At 54.4% G+C, this 19846-nt stretch overlaps 1 protein-coding gene and 1 long non-coding RNA gene across 2 annotated transcripts; both read right to left on the bottom strand.

Moving 5' to 3' along the window:
- Positions 1-317: 317 nt before the first annotated feature.
- Positions 318-6490, bottom strand: LOC144457146 (uncharacterized). The gene is made up of 2 exons (XR_013486505.1): positions 2153-6490; positions 318-1394 (listed from the first exon to the last, which is right to left on the bottom strand). It is a non-coding gene; the product is annotated as an uncharacterized LOC144457146 (long non-coding RNA).
- A 159-nt stretch (positions 6491-6649) lies between these two features.
- Positions 6650-18715, bottom strand: DRG1 (developmentally regulated GTP binding protein 1). Its single transcript, XM_020996545.2, has 9 exons — positions 18554-18715; positions 17912-18035; positions 17239-17414; positions 13987-14056; positions 12401-12570; positions 10085-10215; positions 7982-8149; positions 7769-7891; positions 6650-6907 (listed from the first exon to the last, which is right to left on the bottom strand). Exons 1-9 carry the CDS (start codon positions 18593-18595, stop codon positions 6808-6810), a joined length of 1104 nt encoding a protein of 367 aa, XP_020852204.1. The 5' UTR covers positions 18596-18715; the 3' UTR covers positions 6650-6807.
- Positions 18716-19846: the final 1131 nt, after the last annotated feature.

The raw sequence follows: 19846 nt of genomic DNA, 5'->3' as shown, positions 1-19846 counted from the left end.
GATGGGACCCATCCCCCAAGGCACCCGGGAGCCCACTTCCTGCCCTGGCCTAGCTCACTCCCCCCACCTGCCATGTGTGAACTCTGGGCCCCCTAGGCCAGTTTGCAGACAGGCTGGTGTTAGAAATAGCAATGTGTGTGTTTGGGGCTGGCTGATCTGGGCTCTCCTGCTCACAGTGTGGGTGTGGAGTGGCCCTCTGGAGAACCTGGGCACGAATCCTGACTCTGCCTATGATGAGTGACACATGGACTGAGCGACTGGGCCTGATGACAGTCTAACCCTATGAGTCTATTATTAAGATAATAATCTCACTGATATTATCACTTATTATCAATCATAATATTATTAAAAGACAGTCCAGGAAGCCATTCCCAGTTCCAGACCATCTTGCAGAGGGCACTAAGGTTTACAAAGTGCTTTCCTCACAGGCCCTCCACGGACAAGGATCGTTCCCATTTTACAGATGAAAGAACACAGGCTAAGAAGTGACCGGCCCAGAGCAGCCAGTGCAGGAGTTGGGTCTGCCTCCCACTCCAAAGGCAGTGATCCTTGCAGCACGCAGGAAGGATGCCATCTCTCCTGGGAAGTGCAGGACGCTTGCTGGCACCCTTCTTGGCCCTCAGATGGCGCAGAACAATGACAGGCCCCAGCCTCATTTCACTTCAGTCCTCCAGAATCACGAGGAACCTTCAGGATTCACTGGAACCAAATGAAGGTTCCCTGGTCTCTCGGGGTGAGGGCAAAATGCCAAGCTCACGGCCCTAGCCACACAAGGCGGGGCAGAGCGGGCCCGTCTCCCAGCTGTCCCAAGTCACACCTTCAGTTCACTGCTTTTCCCAGGACACCAAGTCGTTCAAAGTCAATCTCCTCCCCCTCACCCTCCCGCCACTGAGCAGCCCTCAGATCTCTGGGGGCTGGAGGGAGGGGTAGAGGGAAGGGGAGGGGAGGGCAGGCCGTGTCAGAGGAAACTGCAGACCTCTCCCAGACCTGTTTTCCACCTGTCACCCAGGCAACAGTGGAGAGAGGCCAGCCCATGAGAATTAACCCTTCCTGGTACTCTCATCTAGGCCTTGTGGTATGGAACACTGAATTTCACTGCTTTCTTCAAGTCACTCCACCTCCGGACAGGGCTTTACGCAATGCATATCCAAGGAGATCCGTTAGCGATGAGCAAACCCAAGGGTCCAATTACTCACCAAGTGACGGGAACGAATAGGCATTTCTAGCAGGAAGGGAGCTTGGAGACCATCTGTTTCATCCATCTCATTACGGAGAGACTGGGCTTATCCAGTCACCCAGATAGTAACTGGAAGCCAGAATTCACTCCCAAGGCCTCTTTCACATGTGGGAAGTAGAACAAGACAGGTCCCAAATGTGCCCGACCTTTCTGATGCCTGGGAAGGAAGGCAGTGGGGCAGTCTGTGAAGCCAGAGCAGGGAAGTGGGCTCCAATGCCCTACCCCCCATCGTCCTAAGGAATGACCCTACAAGAATCCCCAGTGAAATGCTAGCCCTGTTTGGGTCCCCCATATCCCCAGAGGGCTGGGGCTGAGCAGAGAACATCTCAGCACATGCCAGATAGATGCCGCTTCTCCTCCCACATCAGCCCCCTTAGTCTTTTCTCCTCCAGCCCTTTCCCAGTCCTCCCACGTCGGTGCCCCCCTCATAGCATCCTCATGGCCATGCCAACTGAGGGCCAGCTGTCTGCCAAGTTCTACCATACCCAGGAGGCTCTGGGTACTAAGGTCCCAGAGAAAGACCACACGGCTACTGCGTTGAGGCCAGTGTGGCTAAGGAACCTCATTGTCCATTCGTTAGCCAGTGAGTCGGTGACCTAGGGGTCACAGCACCCTGTAAAGTAACAACCGCCCCACCGTGGCTTTTGGTCCAGAGGGACTCTCTCTCCTGCACCCACAGGGCAGAAATGAAAATGCCTTTCCACATTAATTGGTGGCATCCTGATGTGACATCTTTTCTCCACAGAATTAACCCTTCCTAGTCTAGACCCCAGCTCCTCCATTGCTTTTGAATTTTTTTTTAAGCATCTCTTCCTTTCCTTCCCCCCCCCCACAAATTCCTACTGTTTTCATGCATATCCTCCTCCTTCCTTGCAACGATCCTTCTCATAACAGAAAAAGTGAAGAAAAACCAACCAGCACAATGATCTGGGGCCAAGATGAATCACCAGACCGAGAGCAGAGCCCTTCGGCACAGCTGGGACACCCCTGTAGTCAGCACGGCATGCTCTCCTGGCTCTGCTTTCTCCATCAGCTCTGGCAAGTCTTCCTATGCCTCTCTGCATTCCTCGTATGATTTAAATAATCACGCGTTAACGTCTGCCACGCTTATGCCTCACACCTACCCTTAAAGGAATGGAGTAAAAATACCATTATTCCCATTGGAGAGATGTCTACTCCTAGCTACAAGTCTGGCACCCTACACTCTGAGAATGACGTAAACAGTCTACCCGTATTTCAGCGTGCCTTACGAGGCTATCCTCATAAACAAGCTGGACAGGTGAACTAGGTGGAGTACGCTGGGTGGATTCAAAACAGGTTGAATGAGTAGTTATTAATGGAAGAGGCTCTGACGGAGCACCCCAAGGACCCGATTCTTAGCCTGAGGACCCCTTAACGTTCTCATTAGTGACTCCGATGAAGGCATGGAGGGCATGTGTATCACATGTGCAGATGACAAAAAGCCAGAAGGGATAGCTAACAATGTTACAGAGATGGTCAGGACCCAGGAAGACCTATAACCTACAACGGCTGACCAAATCAAATAAGATAAAGTTGGGTAAGAAATGTCAAACCCTAAATCTGAGTTGAAAAAAAAATCAACTTCACAAGTATGAGAGATGTGGGAGGTAGAGCTGGACAACAAAACTATCTGGGGGCCTGGTGGGCTTAATGCCATCCTACGGCCTTGTGAACATTAGTCAGAGGACTGGGTGGAAGACGGCGATCCATCTTCAAGTCTCTGAACAGGCGTCCTGTGACAGAGGTCATAGATCTGTTCTGCTGAGACCCAGGTTAGGGCGGAAGTGGAAGCAAGGGGTAGATGTCAGAGATGGAGTTAGGACTGATGTAAAAACCTCCTATCAGAACTGTCCGCGAGTAGAATGACTTACCTTGAAGTGGTGGCTTACCCCTCAAAAGAGGTCGAGCAAAAGCTGAGTTCAAAGGATCACAGAATCATAGACTTAAGAGCTGGAAAGGACCAGAGAGCCCATCAAGTCCAACCCCCTTGTTTTGCTGAGGAAACTGACGCACAGAGAAGATAGACGACTTATCTGGAGCCACCCAGCTAGTAAGTTTTGAAGCAGTATTTCAATCCAAGACGTCCTGACTTCACATCCAGAGCCCTTCCCACTACATCTTGTTGCCTCCAATGGACCTCACTGGAGAACCCTTCTCATTCTCAGAGTCTAGGATACTCCAAATACCACGAATACTTCAAGGGCAAGGTCAGAAGACGGTGGACATCGGGAGCACAGAACACCACAAAAAAAAGAAACTGACTATTGCTTGACAGGAAATGACTGGTAATTAAAGTTGGAGCCATTTCTAAATCAGAGAGTGAAGTCAGAGAGCGAAGGTCGAGGCTAACACAGATTTAGAAAAAAAGGACAAAAATGAGATGAAAACAGATCGATCCAGATACTGATGCCCCCAAATGGTAAATGGATAAAGTGACTCCGACGACCACCTTTTCTAGAGAAAGTTTAGCTGATGCAAAGCTGTCACCACAAGGCCCCCAAAGCTTTTCTGCCAGCAAACGCTTGATCTTGTAAAGCAGAAAGACAAAGGCAATGCTGGTCTCACTCATTTGAAAAACATCACAGGGCGAAGCAGAAGGTCACAGCCATGAGGCTTTGCAAAGTAGCCAAAGGCCATGGAGAGAAAAGGAATCTGTGGAAAGTTTGAGATTTAATCAAGTCAGATTATCTGAAGATGAAAATGGAAGGAAAACAAATGGATGGAAAGATCTGCCAGCCTTCCTAAGGAAACCTACTTTCTTCATTGTGGAGAATGGGAAAACATTTGAACTGAAAAACTTGGTCCCCAGTGGATGAAAAACAAAAAGGTAATTAAGCAGACAGGCTAGAATGGCCAGCCAGGCCAGACCACGCATGGACTGGAGGCCAGGCTAATACAAAGGCATGGAGGCACTGATCTGCATCACAGAACCAAGCCAAATGCCTCTAAAAATGAGTCCCACGACAGGGCGGCCACACGACCCAGGCGAGGACTGCTTCAGTGCACGCTCAGTCCTCTCTGTAAAACCCTTTTGAGAATGAACTAGACATGGTACACACACACTGGGTATCCCCAGGTGAACCGACAAGCAGGGCACAGGCAGGTTTGGGCCACACTTTCTACAACAGACCCCATCTGGCCAGTCACACCACGGACAGAAGGTGGACAAGATAATCCCGCTGTTTATTGTTTGATTTTTTAAGAATGTTTCACTCCGTGCAGAAAAACACTGCCTATAAGGCATCTCCCCGGCACATGTTAAGATGAGGTCGCTTCGCTCGGTCAGCGCCTGATCATTAGCATTGAGGAAGGCGTGGCGGGTCGTGCTCGTCAAGAGCGGGCCACGTCGTGGATGAAGAGCTCACTGCCAGGGCCTCAGCTGCAGTCGTGACGACGGCATCGGCCCCCTAAGCCCACCGCACATCTTCCAGGATGAAGAATGACTATTGTCCAGACTACGACCCGCCCTAGGACAGACCATCCACGACATCAGACCACGGACACATCTCTCTGGATGGCCACTGCAGAGAAATAACGAACTTAACCCAACTTAAGTCGGAAAAAAACCCAGGCTGAATTGTGCAGGGATTTCCGCCGTCTCTGGCTGCTAACAGAAAACCTTACCCTTTGCACAGCTAAGTGGTGCAGTGGGTAGAGCGCTGGGCCAACCATCAGGAAAACCCGAGTTCAAAGCCAGCCTCAGACACTTCCCAGTTGTGTGACCCATGGCAAGTCATTTAACCCTGTTTGCCTCAGTTCACCTGGAAAACCAGTTGGAGAAGGAAACGGTAAACCACTCCGGTATCTTTGCCAAGAAAACTACAAATGGGGTCACCAAGAGTCGGACATGACAGAAAACCTACTGAACTGACCCTCGTAACAGCAGCGTTCTGCTGATGCTGCAGGGCTTTGCGCTGTGGGACAGGGCCACCTCCAAAGAATACAACTGCTAACCCAAGTCCGACAGAGAGGTGCGTGGCAGGTGTTAGAAGGCTACGATCAGTCGCCAACAGATTTACATATACCAAGTGGCCTAAAAGTATGACTTCAGGAACATATGACTGGGAAAAGTGAGCTAGTCACAAGGCACGGACGACAGCGACAGCTCAAAGGCACCAAAAGGAAAACGCCCCCCGCCTCACGGAGGCGGCCAGGCTGGGGCACAGAGGCAAGACCCACCCATAACACAGCCACAAGGGAGAGAGGCCCAGTCTAGCCAGGACCACAGGGCCGCCCAGCACGAATGGGGCAAACACGTGGGAGACGTGTCTGACCCCTTCCACATTCACGAGACCTCAAACGCATCCCTTGCTGCCTGCTCCCCAGGGCACTGCTTTCTATACCTTTGAATCTAATTTAATTCCAGCCCTTCCTTTTAAAGTCTGATTCCAAAGCCACCTTTTCCCATGACGCCCTTGGAGCCTGGGATCGGGGAGAATCCCCATCCTTTGAGCCTTACCACTCACCCTCTTCTCTTGGGGGCCTCTGCTGGCAAGGAGCATGAAGGTAAGAAATGACCCTCAGAGGGTCCAGGGACTACCCTTGGTCCTCTTCCCCAGTGATGCAGCAGCCCTGAGACAGGAGTAGTAAGGACTCCCCAAGACCTGGGAAGTGCCCCCAGAAAAGGCTGGGAGACTTCTGATCTCTGGAGACTGACTGGGGGCCACTGACTCGAGGAGCTTTCAGAGATCAACCGTCTCCTGCCCTTAATCCCCAGGCCCCCTCAAGCAGAGAAGACACTGGCTCCCGGCACAGGGTTGGCCCCATGTTAGTGCTGCGGCTGACCTATGCAACGCCCAGGAGCCACGAGGCTGAGGGCACACGGCGAGGCAGGCTCATCATGGAGTAAAACCAACCAATATTGAAACCATAAAAAGGAAAAAGGGAGAGAGTGGGGAAAAAATGAAGACAGGTTTCTCTTGGGCCTGCATCATACGTGCCTGCCCTGAACCCATGCCCAAGGCCTCAGTCATTCCCAAAAGAGGCCTCCACACTGTCAGGAGGGATGAAGCTCTGCGCCCAGGCCCAACTGCAAAGTCGGACCCCAGCACCAGTGGCGCCTCCAACAGAAAGCTGCCCTTGCTGCTCCTCGGCAGGCTCCATGCCCAGCTCTCAATAGCACATGTGCTCAGAGGAAGGGCACGGGGCCAAACTGGAGAGGAACTGACCCACGAGGAGGGGCCAGCCCTCAGCCAGTACTTCCTCCCCTTGACAAACGTCCCCCTACAGGTTGTCCATGCAGACCCCCCCCCTTTCTGCCCCATCCCCAACGTGTAGAAGTGAAGCAGGCCAGTGCCCAGGCCTAGAATGAGATCCTCCACGCCACCTTTTGTCACATCCTTAAGTGTCCCCCCCCAGACTCAAGCCAGCCCACACAGACACACAGGCACCTCAGGGCAGCCTGCCGGCCAGCCGGACTCTTTATATAGTTCAATAGACAGTGAACGATGGTGGTGAGGAACGGAGGCTTGTGTGTCCTCCCTGCATGTGAGCGGCAGAGGCTGCAGCCCAGGACAGCCTTGGGGTGGGGGGGATCAGGAGGAGAGCCTTCACTTTTTGACAATCTGAATGACGTCTTCATCTTCTAGCGTGTGGTCCTTCCCCACCTTCTGGGGGTTGTGCTTCACGGACAGACCCCAGACCAGGGCACTGGGGAGGGAGAGAGAGAAAAGGATCAGCAGGGAAGGGCCTCCTCCCCACCCTCAGAGTCAAGGCTGGACACCCCACCTGGGGCAGGTCAGGCTCTGCCGGGCCTAGGAGACCGACCCGATCACATCTGCAGGGCAGCCACGGGGATGAAACGGGGTTAAGGGCAGTACTTTTTTTTTTTTGCTTTTAGGCAATTGGGGTTAAGTGACTTGCCCAGGGTCACACAGCTAGTAAGTGTCAAGTGTTTGGTCTGAGGCCAGATTTGAACTCAGGTCCTCCTGACTTCAGGGTTGGTGCTCTATCCACTGCGCCACCGCGCTGCCCCAAGGGCAGTAGTTTTACAAGCCTTAAAAAATTCGTTTTTTTAGAAAGGCAGCGTGAGGCAGGGGCACAGGACGAGCCAGCCTCGACCTGCAGGTCCGCCACTTACTTCCTGTGTGACCCTGGCAAAACTGTTCAACCTCTCTGGCCTCAGATGCCTCCTCTGCGAAACGGAGGGGCTGGAGGAGAGGACTCGTCCGAGAGCCCCTGCAGCGCCAAGTTTACAGGCCATAAGCCTTTCCGAGGCGCCTTGGGAAGGTCACTCAGCCTCTACACTGGGAGAAGTCGTGTGTAGTACGACCTTCAGAGCCATTTCACAGATGAGGAAGGGCTAGCTGTGCCCAAGCTCATGGAGCTGAGCTGAGGAAAAGCAGGGATGTGGATGAGCAATCCTGACTCCCAGCCCCACCGGGTCTCCTCCCATGTCGCTGTGGGCACGGGCCCCAGCCAGGATGGACCACCAGGGGGACGAAGCAGTGGGACACAAGGACGGCCGAGGCCTCACCCGGAGGAGGGTCCCCCGCCCCGCCCAGGACTCACTACTTGAACTCTTTGATGAGGTTCTTGTGGATTTTCATGCAGAAGTCCTCCACAGTAGTCCGAGAGTCAGGCAGCACCACGGGGGAGGTGTAGTCCGGCAGCTGCCCCTTGGGCTTGGTGTAGCTGGGACACAGGGAGCAGACGTTACCTGGAGGCTCCCCCCGGGGGCCCCCGGACAGCCCAGGCGCCCGCACCCCCGCGAGGGACACTCACATCCTCACGAGCCGCAGGTAGTCCCAGATCCTCTCGAGCAGATCGTCGAAGTTCCAGCGGTGGTGGGCAGAGATGGGCACGCAGTGAGGCACCTTGTAGATGATGTCGAGCTCCTCGATGGAAATCTGGTCGATCTTGTTCAGCACGTAGATGCAGGGGATGTATACTCTGAGGGAGAGTCAGGGAGGGCGGTCGGCGCCTGCAGGTGCAGACAGAACGCTCCCCTCATTCCCACCACACACCAAGAGCCCACTTCAAGGCTGACCGGAGCCCGAGCCAGCAAAGCAGAGGCGGTGAGTGCTGAGAAGGAGGCCTGGGGTCAGCCACCAGCGGCCACGGGAAAAGGGCTTCCGGAATGGCCAGTGTGGGGGCTGCAGTAACCCCTGGGGCTCCCAGCACTTCTCAGCTGCAGGCGACTCGTCAGGTGAGCCCACTGAGAGTGAAATCAGGAAACAGAACTGACCGCGGTGGGGGTGGGGCGAGGAGCCTCGGAGACAGTGGACAGAGCCAGAGAGCTCCTTGCTGAGCCCCCTCATGGAGAATCACAGGATCCAGGGGCGGGGGGCTTCAAAGGACATTTAGTCCCAGAGTACCCACTGCAACACCCCTGGCCAGCCTCTGCTTGAAGACATCCAACGACAGGGAGCTCCCTACCTCACAAAACAGCGATTCCCTTTGGGAGTAGCTCTCAGCGCCAGCAAATTCTCCCAACGCTGAGCTAAATCTGCCTCCTTGCCACGTCCACCCCCTGGCCTTCCTTTGGTCTCGGGCCCCACACCCTCTTCCACACCAAGAGCCTCTCACATACTTGACAACTGTCCCCACAGCTCCCTCCATGACCCACAGGTGTGGACATTAGGCCCTTCACACGTGCTGGAGGCCCTCCTCTGGACGCCTGTTCTAGAATGCGGTTCCTAACCATTCCAGAGGGGGCCTGGACAGGGCAGAAATCCCGAGACCCCGCCTCTCTCCAGGCAGCCCATGTCCCACTGGCTTTTCTGAAAGTTTGGAGTCCATTAAAACCCCATATGTCATCCAACTTACGTCCTACCTGAGACTGTCCCAATTAAGTGCTGTTTTACTAGATTCAGCCCAACGCTCTACCAAAACAAGACCTTTTTGGATCTTGACGGGCTGAAGCAGTGGGCCCACTTTTAATAGATAATGTTTGATGAGGGTAAATGTAAAGGTCTAATGCGTGGGTTCAAAACATCAATGTCACAAACACAAAACAAGGGGAGATGTGGCTGGAGAACAATTTGTCCAAAAAACAATGGGCTTTTGATGGGCTGTGAATCAGCAAGTCAGCAGTGGAGCCCTTGGGCTCCACATCCTCTGTCCTCTGCCCTGGTCAGCCTCCATTTGGAGTCCTGTCTAAGCTGGAGAGCACGCAGAAGATGCCAACCAGACGGCGAATGGCCCTAAGAGCTCGGCCTAGGCGGAATGGCTGAAAGAACAGGGGATGCTTAGTCTGGAGAAAAGAAGGCTTAGAGAGGAGTGGGCGGTCCTCTTGTCCTTGAAGGGCTGTCTTGTCATGTAGAACAAGAGACTCATTTATCTTGGCCCAGAGGCCAGGGGCGGAAGCTGAAAGAGGCACACTGAGGCTGGAGATCAGGAAACCTGGCTGACTGAGCTTGGCACACACAGCACAGAGAAGGCGCTCAGCGCTTCCTACATGAGCAAATGAATCAAAGGGGCCCAGGCCTCAGGAGCTGATGAGCTCCCCCCCTTTGCAGGAGGTCCTGGAGCAGAGGCAGATTAAGGAAACGCTCAGGCTGGGGGTTGACGGGGGATCACGAGGACCTTCCTCCTCCAGGACGAAGCAGACCATGAGCTCCCTCTGTCCAACCTAGGAGCTCCTTCCAAACCTGACAAGCATGCCACCTATGAATTCTGTGCCCGTGGTAGTGATCAAAATTTGAGAGGGGTCGACCCCTACGGTCTTCTACTACGGGAAACCCCTCAACTCTGAAGGAGGCTCATCAGCTCTCTTTTATGAAGGAAAACCAGGAGACCCACCGAGAAGCTGGAGGTGGCAGAGCTAACGCATGGCCAAGAGCCCTGGCACGAGCTCTCACCACCACGGGGCCCTTCGGTCCATACCTGTTGCCCTCCACCACGTCAATGAGGTCGTCGGCTGTGGCGTCACTGCGCAAGGTCACATCGGCGTTGTGGATTTTGTACTCTGCCAGGATGCTCTTCACAGTCTCGGCATCTAGCTCACTCTGAGGGCACTGAATAAACCAAGAGGGCACTGAGCAGAAGGTGAGCCGACCCCTCCCTGCCTTCATCCTCCCCCAGGCAATCAATCAATCAATCTCCTTTTTCTTTCTCCTTTCCTCTCTTTCTCTTGTCTTGTCCAACAGAGCTTTGCTCTTAAAGTTCAGTCACCTGTCGTGAATGAGATGCGCTTTTTGGGACAAATGTATTGGGAATCTATTTTGCCTGAATATGCATACTGGTTAAAAAGGCTTTGTTTTTCAGGAGAGAAAGGAAGGTGGGAGGAAGAGAAAATAACTATTTGTTATTTTTAAAAAATAGACTAGTCCAAAACCAAAACCTGAACCTACCTACACGTGCCAAAAAATTCCCAGCAGTACTTTGGGGTTTTGTGTTTTTATTTCTGGTAGCATTTTTGTAATAGTAAAAACAAAACAAAACAAAAACCTATAGTGGTATACAAATTAACTAGTGAAAAACGAAATAATCAAACCTTTAAAAAATAAACATTCAGGTCAACTGTGGCAAAATGTTACTACAAAACATTACAAAACTAGCTGTGTTTTAAAAATTTTAAGTGTTACTCTTTCCAGGAAACATGTGTGCATTCTCATAGGGAATCCTTAGGGAAAAAAAAAAAGACTTAAAAAAAACCTCAACAAAAATGGATGTAAGTACTTTAAAGGGTCACACCATCATTTAAGAAATTAGAGAAAAATGGATAAAAGTATGTCTTTTACAACTGTGGCTAAAGCTTAATCTAACAAAAGATCGGAAATCTCACAAAAAAATAAAACGTGTCATTGATTACATTAGTTTGAAAAGCTTTGTCATGAACAAAACCAATACAACCAGGACTAAGGAGAAAAAGCATCAGCCGGTAAAAGGAATTGGCATCAAACATCTCCAAAACAGCCCTGGACCCAAGAAAGAGAGGGAACAAATGTGACCACATAAGAGCAAACAGCCGCCTGACTGGAAAGGGCTCAAAGGGGGGAGAGGCGTGACAAACTGCTACGGACCACACAGGCCGACAAAGAGGGAAGGAGCCCACGCTGGCCGAACCATCGCAACATAAGCACGCCGACAGCGTAAACTGGTCCAGCCATCCCGGAAGGCAATCTGGTACTGTGCTCAAAAAAGGCGACTCTGTGCCCCGTGCCCTGGAGATTCCCATCAGGCACCTGCTCCAAGGCAGCCTTCCCTCCCCACAGACAGACAGAGTGAAAGGAAGCTGAATGCTCTGACAGCTAGTAAGTATCAAGTGTCTGAGGCCGGATTTGAACTCAGGTCCTCCTGACTCCAGGGCTGGTGCTCTATCCACTGTGCCACCTAGCAGCCCCCTCTGCAGTGAGCTCTAAGGAGCCTTGAGGCTCCCCAGCGCTGGAGGAAAGACCTCTCCTCCGTCACATGCAGCTGACGTTTGGGGATCCTTCCTCTAAGGGAAGGACCTGGGTGCCTGGTGAAGGGAGGGCTCTACCTGGAAATTAATGAGATGTGAAACGGAAGACAAGCCCACGTGGAATCCAGGAAAAGGACACAGGACCCACCAGATTTGCTGTGTCCCCAGCCTGCAGCTCCACCCATTAAGGGCCTCCACTGCCCAGAAAACCTGGTCAAGGCTTGCTCCCCTCAGATCCAACCAGCCATAAACAACCCCTTACCCTACTGCCTGACCTCTCCGAGCACCGTCTAGGCGTCTCTCAGGGACCATCACGCCTATCTCTGGGCCATCATTCTTAGTCTCTCCCCCCCAGAGTGAGGGCAAGCACTGGGCCCTATTCATGGGTGCTGCCCCCAGGACCTTGGAAGTCAATGGGTCAGTGCGCTTAGCTAACTTGTGGCTCTGCCAAGGTCAACACTTCAGCCTTTCCTGAAAGGACACATCAGATGGGTGGATGGCCAGCATGGGGCCTGCTCACTCACCAGCCCACTGCATTCTGGTCACTTCAATGCAAAAGCATTACTGAACCCCGACTATGTGCAGATATTGGGGACAGAGACAAAAACCAAACTGTTTTGCCCCTGAGGTGCTCAGGGAGGGGAGATACACAGGAAAGTCAAGGCAAAGAGACACTGGCAGGGGAATCCCTGAAAGCCTCAGCTAAGAGGAGGCAGGAGAGAGGGAAGGCATCCCAGACCCGTGGGGGCCAAAGTCCACGAGGGAAGACGCCCCCAGGCAGAGCCAGCAAGACTCACCGTGGCCGTGAGGTTGATGCCTCCTTTGTCCTTCTTCTTAAAGCCAATGTTGGGGGGCTTGCTGTTTAAGCGGATTCCAAAGCCCTCCAGCTCATTTTCAATGATCTTCTTATGGCCCAGGGGCTTTAGCACATCCAGGACGATAAGAATCAAGTTGCAGGTTCTGGCCACTGAAGATTGCAAGAGGAGGAGCCCCACATTAGCCCAGTAGCGGCCCCCTCTACCAGACCAGCCCGTGGCTCTCCAGGCCCAGGACTCACAGACGGGGACCTCACTGGGCACCAGGAACCCTGCCCCCCGCTTCAACTTCAACGAGGAGAATGAGGAAAATGACTGAACTAAACAAAAATCGGCCTCTGTCAGCAGGCAGCCCCTCAGACCCACACTGGCTGTGTGATCCTGGACAGGTCACTGCTCCTCTTCACACCCAAGGCAGGGCCACAGCCAAAGACGAGGGCTGAGTAAAGAGGGCTCTGGTAAACCACAACAGTGGGTGCTTAGTGGGAGCTTTACCTGACCCCAGGAAGCTCTCCTCAGAGCGTTATCATCGCCACCTAACACATGAGGAAATGGAGGCCCGGAGAGAGAGAGGCTGTAAGTGGTCGGAGGGGGAGCCCCATGTTCAGCCCATAACCCCAAGCTGGCCTTGCTGCTCCTCCCAGGAGCTGCAGGGTGAAGGACCCACTGACACTGCTCCTCTTCTCCTGTGGGATGGGGGCTTCTAGCACCCAATGGAGGGTGCATGCTGCTTCTAGGGGGCCCCTTTGGCACCCAACGGAGGGGAGCACACTGATCTGAGGGGCCCCTCTGGCACACAGCAGAGGGGTGCATGCTGATTCTAGGGGGGCCCCTCTAGCACACAGCAGAGGGATGCATGCTGATTCTAGGGGGGCCCCTCTGGCACACAGCAGAGGGGTGCACGCTGATTCTAGAGGGGCCCCTCTGGCACACAGCAGAGGGGTGCATGCGGACAAGGGGGAGTGCTGAACCAGCAGAATGTCACCAATGCGGAACAAGAGAGAGCTCTGGGCTCCGAGGGAGCCGAGCTCCAGAGGAAACATTGGTGGTCCAACCTTGCCGTCCAGCCAGCGGCTTCTGACCTGGCTTAAGTGCTGCCCCAGAGTCTGGATGACGCCCTGAGGGGTCACTGACACAAGCTGAGCACTCTGCAAACAGACCCTTGACTAGTCGGTGACATCAGTGAGTTTGTTCCTCTGAGGTAACAAGACATCAAAGGGACTGGCTCTGGCTCGGAGCTACCCCAAACTGTTGGGAGATCAAGGGGAAGTCACAACCTCCGTGGGCCTCAGTTTGCCTTATGGAATGAAGAGGTTTAGGGGACCAAGAGCTCCCGTCTGAAATTCTCTTCTGAACGTAAAGTCACTGACACTCCCATCGACCGACTTCACAGCGTTCTGGAGTTAGAACTGAAAGAGGCCTCACACCCCATAGATGAGAAGAGGGGGGACTTGCCTGAAGCCATGCAGCTTCCAGACGGCCCAGGGCACCCAGCTACATTTTCCAACACAAAGGATGATTTCAACCCAAATAAACGATTCCACGCAGGCGGGTTCTGCCTCACGTACCTGCAATGACCTGCCGGCCTCTCCCCTTCCCATCTTTGGCACCTTCGATGATACCTGGGAGGTCCAGAAGCTGCCCGAAGGAAGGAGGGAAAAACACACGATGACCAGAAGGGACCGGACAGAACGAGCAATTCCCCAGCTCTCAGAGGGGGTGGGGAGTGTCATCTTCCCGGTCCTCTTTGCCAGGGCCGCTTCTGAGATCCAAAAGCTGGAAACAAGGCCCGTGCCCAGGGGCTGGGGAATGGCTCAACCGGGTGTTATTACAATTATCGTCATACAAAGACGGCAGAGAAACAGAGAGCGAGCTGAAGCAGAGCGGGGCCAAGAGAAGACGCCAGCCAAGGCACGCCAACAGCACATCTAAGTGATGTGAAGGGCAAATGTGGTGGTGTGTCCTAACGTCAGATGCCCACACGCCCTTCGCACCATGAGCAGAAAGCCGCCTACGTGTCAGCAGGACTCACTTCTGAGGGCTTCTGCTGCACTGTTTTTCTGGAAAGGTTCTACAAGTAGTCGATTGTGAGAAAGCAAAGGATGGGCCAAACAAAACCAATCACTAAAAAACCCAGAGTGAACAACGCGGCACGGTCTTCTGAGAGCTGACCGCCACGCTAAAGAACAGACCGACGCTTTCTATTGCGGGACGGCACAGCCTGGACCCGCGAATCCTCTGAGGCTGGTGACGGGCTCGGGAGGACCCAGCCCTGAGGGCCAGCTCAGGGCCCGGGGGCCTTCCAGCAGCCTCGACTCCTGGGGGTGCGCTCCACCAGGCCCCGGCACCGTCAGGGCTCACTTCGGGGCTAGCTCAAGCTGGCACTGCCTTTTAAAAGCTCACAGACCCTCAACCTGCAGCAGCTGTGGGGAAATGCCTCAGAAGCAGCCGAAGCAGCGCTGCTGCGTGGGGATCAGCCAGACTCCTTAGGGAGGGGCGACACATTCTGGAGACCGGGGGTTGGATCTGAAGAGAGGGCAACAGGGATTCAGACCCGATGACTGCCCCATGTCGCAGAACACGGGAGCCTCAGCTCTGGCGTCCGTAAGATAGGGCAATGTACATAGTGCCTCTCTCCCAGGGTTGAGGGGGGCTCACCGTATGTAAAGCACCTGGCAGGCCTCAAGCGCTCAGTGCATTAGCCTCCCCCTCCCCAATATAGCTTTATTTACTAAAGATTTCCTAATTACATGTAAAAAAAAACATTCTTCTAAAAAAAATTTTGAGTGTCAAATTTTCTCCCTCCCTCCCCTTCCTCAGCCCTTGAAAAAGCAGGCAACACGCCATGGATCCTCCAAGCTGGCTACGGTGTGTCTGTACTAGCTGTCATCACACAAGGCTCACACAGGGCACCAGGTGGAGGAGGCCAGAGAGGGGCATCTGCTGCTTTCACCAACACTCTGGGCGGTCCCCGGGCCAACCTCTCTCCACCCGACCCTGCCACGCCACCCTACTCCTCCTTCCCAGCCCTCCTTGGGAGTGGGCAAACCAGGCCCCGGGTCTGTTCCTCCATCCTCTGCCTTCCAGACTCTGCCTCAAGGGCACCTCAGCTGGGCCAAGGAAAATGGCAGGTCTGTCTTCAGATGACAGCAGCCTGCAGCCAACAATAGGTTCTGTGGAAATCGTCACATTCAGCCTTTTCCAAGTCCAGACTGGACTCAATTCAACAAATTCCATTTGGGCCCCAAGCTGACCTAAGCAAAAAAAGGCCTGTGGTGTCAGAAGGCAGCAGACCTGGCCAGAATTTCTATTCTATAGTAAAAGTCCCATGGATCAACTGTCATCTCTACACAAACATCCTCCAAATCAACCTATCTAGGCCTGTCCCCAGCCTCAGATTCCATCTTTCATCTCCAACTGATCACCAGTCTGCTATCTGCCCCTGTCTGTCCCACGTGTCCCAAACAGAGCTCCCCTTCCTCACTTCTGGTGAGGGGATCATCCTTCTTCTCACACAGGCTGGCAAACCTTCCCTCCCCACAGGCAGTCAGTGGCTAGTCCCTGCTGATTCACTCCCTGCCCACCTCTTCCACCTCTCCTTGAATCCTGGCATTCAGCGCTTCTCTCCCAGACTCCGCAGCTGACTCCTCACTACCCTCCTGGCTGCTTAAGTGGTCTCAGTAAGGCACACGCCCCCCCATCGCCTAATTTAGGACCAAATACAGGTTCCTCAGCTTGGTGTTCAGTCATCCACGCTCTGGCTCCAGGCCGATCATACGACACTCCCCACCCCACACTTAGCGCCCACCTGCAGTCCCCCAACGTGACAATCATGGACAAGCTGTCCCCCAGGTTGAGCCTCCCTGCTGCCTCTTGGAACTCCATGAGCCTTCAAAGGTCAGCCTCAAGGCCCACTTCCTTCCAGAGGGCTCCCCCCCCCATTCTCCTGTTGCTAGCCCACTCCCCAATCAGTGTGTTTATCCCCTTCTAGATAGTAAGGCTCTCAAATGCCTGTTGGCTGACTCCAAAGATGCCAATTCCCTGGCAAAGCATGACTTCTCATGGGAGCCTTTCCTCATCCTGGTCCTGCTTCCTCCTTCCCTCCCTGTAGGCTGTAGGCTGGGGCAGAAGGCAAGCTCCCTGAGGGCAGGGAATTTTGGTCTCCTTCCTTCCTTGCTCTCCAGTGCCTAGTACAGAGTAAGTACATAATGAATGTTCACTGGACTAAATACAATCACTAATGCTGGAATATAAGATCAAACTGCTTGATGCAGAAAGAGAAAAGTCAATTCTGAACAGGTCATCTGGTTCACTCTTCCTGACCCAAGCCCCCTGTTTCAGTTAAAGTGACCCCCTCAAGGTCCTTGGGGCATGCCTAGAGGGGCCTTGGGTTGCTTCTGCCCCTGCCCTCCTCTCCCTGCAGGCCTGGCCGCCCTCACCATCCTTGCTGCCCCTAACGAAGCTCTTCCTTCCCGACATCACTCATGTGGAGCTTGCCTCACGCTGCCTTGTGGGAGCTGTTACCTTTTCACAGGACTCTGCTTCCTCTCTTGAACCTAGGTCCCAAGTGTTACTCTGCACCTTTCTGTATCCCCCCACAGCCTGGCCGGAGCCTTGGCCCGAGGAGGCCTCACTAACTGCCTACTGACCCTTCACCAAAGTTCTAGAGCCCCCTCTCCATTCCCATCCGTGATCCCCTCAGCCCCGGGAGGCAGCCGTCACAAAGAGAATCTTCCCAGGCTCCAGAGAGGCCAAGGATTGGGACGAAGTTACTCGGCCACGCAGGCAGGAGGGGGTCTGGACTGTCAGCGTTGGCTCACCTGGATCTTAGCACCTTTGTACCTGATGACTCCAGGCACAGTGGTCAGAGTGGTGAACTCATAGGCAGCCACTTCAGAATACACCCCAGCCAAGTTACTGAGCAACGTCGACTTCCCGACAGACGGAAACCCCACAAAGCCGATCCGAGCATCGCCAGTCTTGGCCACGTCGAATCCTGAGACACGAACAAACACCAAATGAAGGAGATGCGTTAACAATGGCATCCTCCGGCTGCCCGCCCCCCCCCAAACAGGAAGTCAGCCTGGAAATCGAGTTCAAGTCATGACATTCATGCTTTCCCTCACCCCTGCTTTACGATACCACACAGAACTCGTGACAGTACAACGCCATGCCTGGCCAAACGAGCTGTGTTCTCCTCTCACTTGTATTAAGTGCTTTCCCGACACCAAATTCTAAAGTGTAAACTTTTGAGTATGAAGACCCCTTTCAAAAGTCAAATTTTTTTCAGCCCCCCCCCCAGTAGTCGTACCATTACTATCTACCGACTAGGGAGACACAAGATGACAAAACCAACAATATTCAGCGCCCCCATGAACCACTCCCAAGGGTGGCTCAAAATCCACAGGCAGCTAACTCCTGGGCTAAACAGCCCAAACAGCCGCGATCTCTCGGCCACAGCCGTAAAGGACCCGGGCTGGAAAGCACCCTGACCTTCTCCGGGGCCGCCGCCCCCGCCGCCCTTCGGGGTGATGAGCTCCCTCCGGAGCTTGGCCAGCCGGGCCTTCAGCAGCCCCAGGTGGTGCGCGGTGGCTTTGTTCTTCTGAGTCCGAGCCATCTGCGGGGGGACAGAGCCACGGGCACGAACGGTCCCACAGGTCGAGCATCCCCGCCCCTGCCCGACCCAAAGCCCAGGGCTAGAGGACACTACTTGTATCTCCAGGATCGATCCCGGTGCTTTCTACAGAGCGAGCGTGTCTTTCCCGCTGTACCCCCGTTGCCCCTTTCAGGTCACGTGTCACGCTGCAGAGGGACTCGAGGCCCCGGTCTTTACGGACGAGGCACGCCGGTCCCAAAGGGGGCAACGAGCAGACCCGGGGGGGCCTCGGCGCCAGGGAAGGGGTCGCCGCCGGCGCCGCTGCAGCGCGGGTGCCCGCCACCGAGTCACTCATTTCTACGTCCGCTTTCCCCACGTTCTCGTTATTTGTCCCCAGTTACACGCCCGGGAGGGGGATTTCTGATCCAAAGCCTCGTCAGGAGGCGGAGGGGCCCACGGACAGGGCCTCAGGGAGCAGCCCGGGGCTGCTGCACCTCCGCCCCGCCCCACCCCCCCAGCACCGGGGCCTCATAGCTTACCTCGGCCTCGATTTCGGCGATCTTGGCTAACGTGCCGCTCATGGTGGCGCCGCTGTCGCTCCTGCCCTGCCCTGCCCCGCCCGCTCACGCCGCTCCCCCAGCCGCAGCCGCCGCCGCCAGCCCAAGCCGGAGGAAGCACAGGCCGCGAGACTACAGGCCGCTCTGCGCACGCGCGGGCGCGGGCGCAGGCGCAGCGCCGGCCAAGCGTCGCCAGAGCCGGCGCAGCGCGAGGACGGGGGCGGAGCGGAGCCCGAGGGCTTCTGGGAAGGAGCGAAGGAGGGAAGGAGGGAGGCCCGCCCCCTCTTTCTCCTCTCCCGCCCTCCTCCCTCGTGGGCGGCCCCTGAGCAGTCGCTGGGTCCTAGAGAGCGTCTGGTCGCCCAGCCGTGCCACGGTGCTCTCCGCCCTCACCCCACAAACACCCGTATACATGCATTTACGTGCGTTCCCACGTGTGCCCAATAGTACAGAATCCTGGAGGTAGAGCTGCAGGGGACCGCAGGGGTCATCTGGTCCAACTCCCTCATTTTACAGGGGAGGAAACCGAGGTCCACGTACACTTACCCACCCACCCACACTGATCCCATTCACGCCTATATAGACACACATACACACGCGCACACGCGCAGCCACAGAGCACTCAAGCATGCGTGCACGTGCATGTGCCTGCCTCAGTTTACTCATCTGTAAAATGGGGATGTGGCACCTACCTCCCAGCCGTGCGCTGAGGATCAAATGAGACGGTGTGCCTCACCGCAGTGTGCAAACCTCGCGGGGGGGCCATACGAATGTTAGCTGTGATTGTGATCACCCACAAACCCACAGACACCATACCACATCATAATCCTGCAGGTAGACGCACACGCAGACACACAAGTCACAGCTTTAGAACTAGCAGGGATCTTTGAGGGAAAGTAGTCGAGTGACCCATCTAAGGTCACACAGCTAAGCAATGTTGGAGCTGGGATTCCAACTCGAGTCTTTCTGACTCCCTGCCCAGAGCCTTACCGGTTACACCAGGCTGACATTCATTAGCACATGGAGGCGTTTCAGTGCAATTTTCACAAGCATCAATTAAGCATCTGCAATATGCCAGGTCTGGCACTGGTCACTGACCGAGACATACACTCATGAACTTAGACACGGAAGGAAACATTCAAACGTTTCACGTACAGTGTATACGCATGCATACAAACATGCAATGCATATAAAAATATACATATATGTGCGCAGCTATACACACAGTGGCACATACAAACACATGGCATTCACATATGTCCACAGACACAATAATAC

Source organism: Phascolarctos cinereus, unplaced genomic scaffold (assembly GCF_003287225.1).
Source record: "Phascolarctos cinereus isolate Bilbo 61053 unplaced genomic scaffold, phaCin_HiC Scaffold_4;HRSCAF=312, whole genome shotgun sequence".
NCBI lineage: Eukaryota > Metazoa > Chordata > Mammalia > Diprotodontia > Phascolarctidae > Phascolarctos > Phascolarctos cinereus.
This window is presented reverse-complemented; position numbering and strand designations above follow the sequence as displayed.

Excerpts from the sequence above, each read along its gene's own strand:
- DRG1 (XM_020996545.2), bottom strand. The coding sequence starts at position 18,595 with ATGAGCGGCACGTTAGCCAAGATCGCCGAAATCGAGGCCGAG. Across the intron at positions 10,216-12,400 it reads GCATCAACCTCACGGCCACG|TGCCCTCAGAGTGAGCTAGA; the intron begins GTGAGTCTTGCT and ends TGGTTTATTCAG. Across the intron at positions 8,150-10,084 it reads GACGTGGTGGAGGGCAACAG|AGTATACATCCCCTGCATCT; the intron begins GTATGGACCGAA and ends ACTCTCCCTCAG.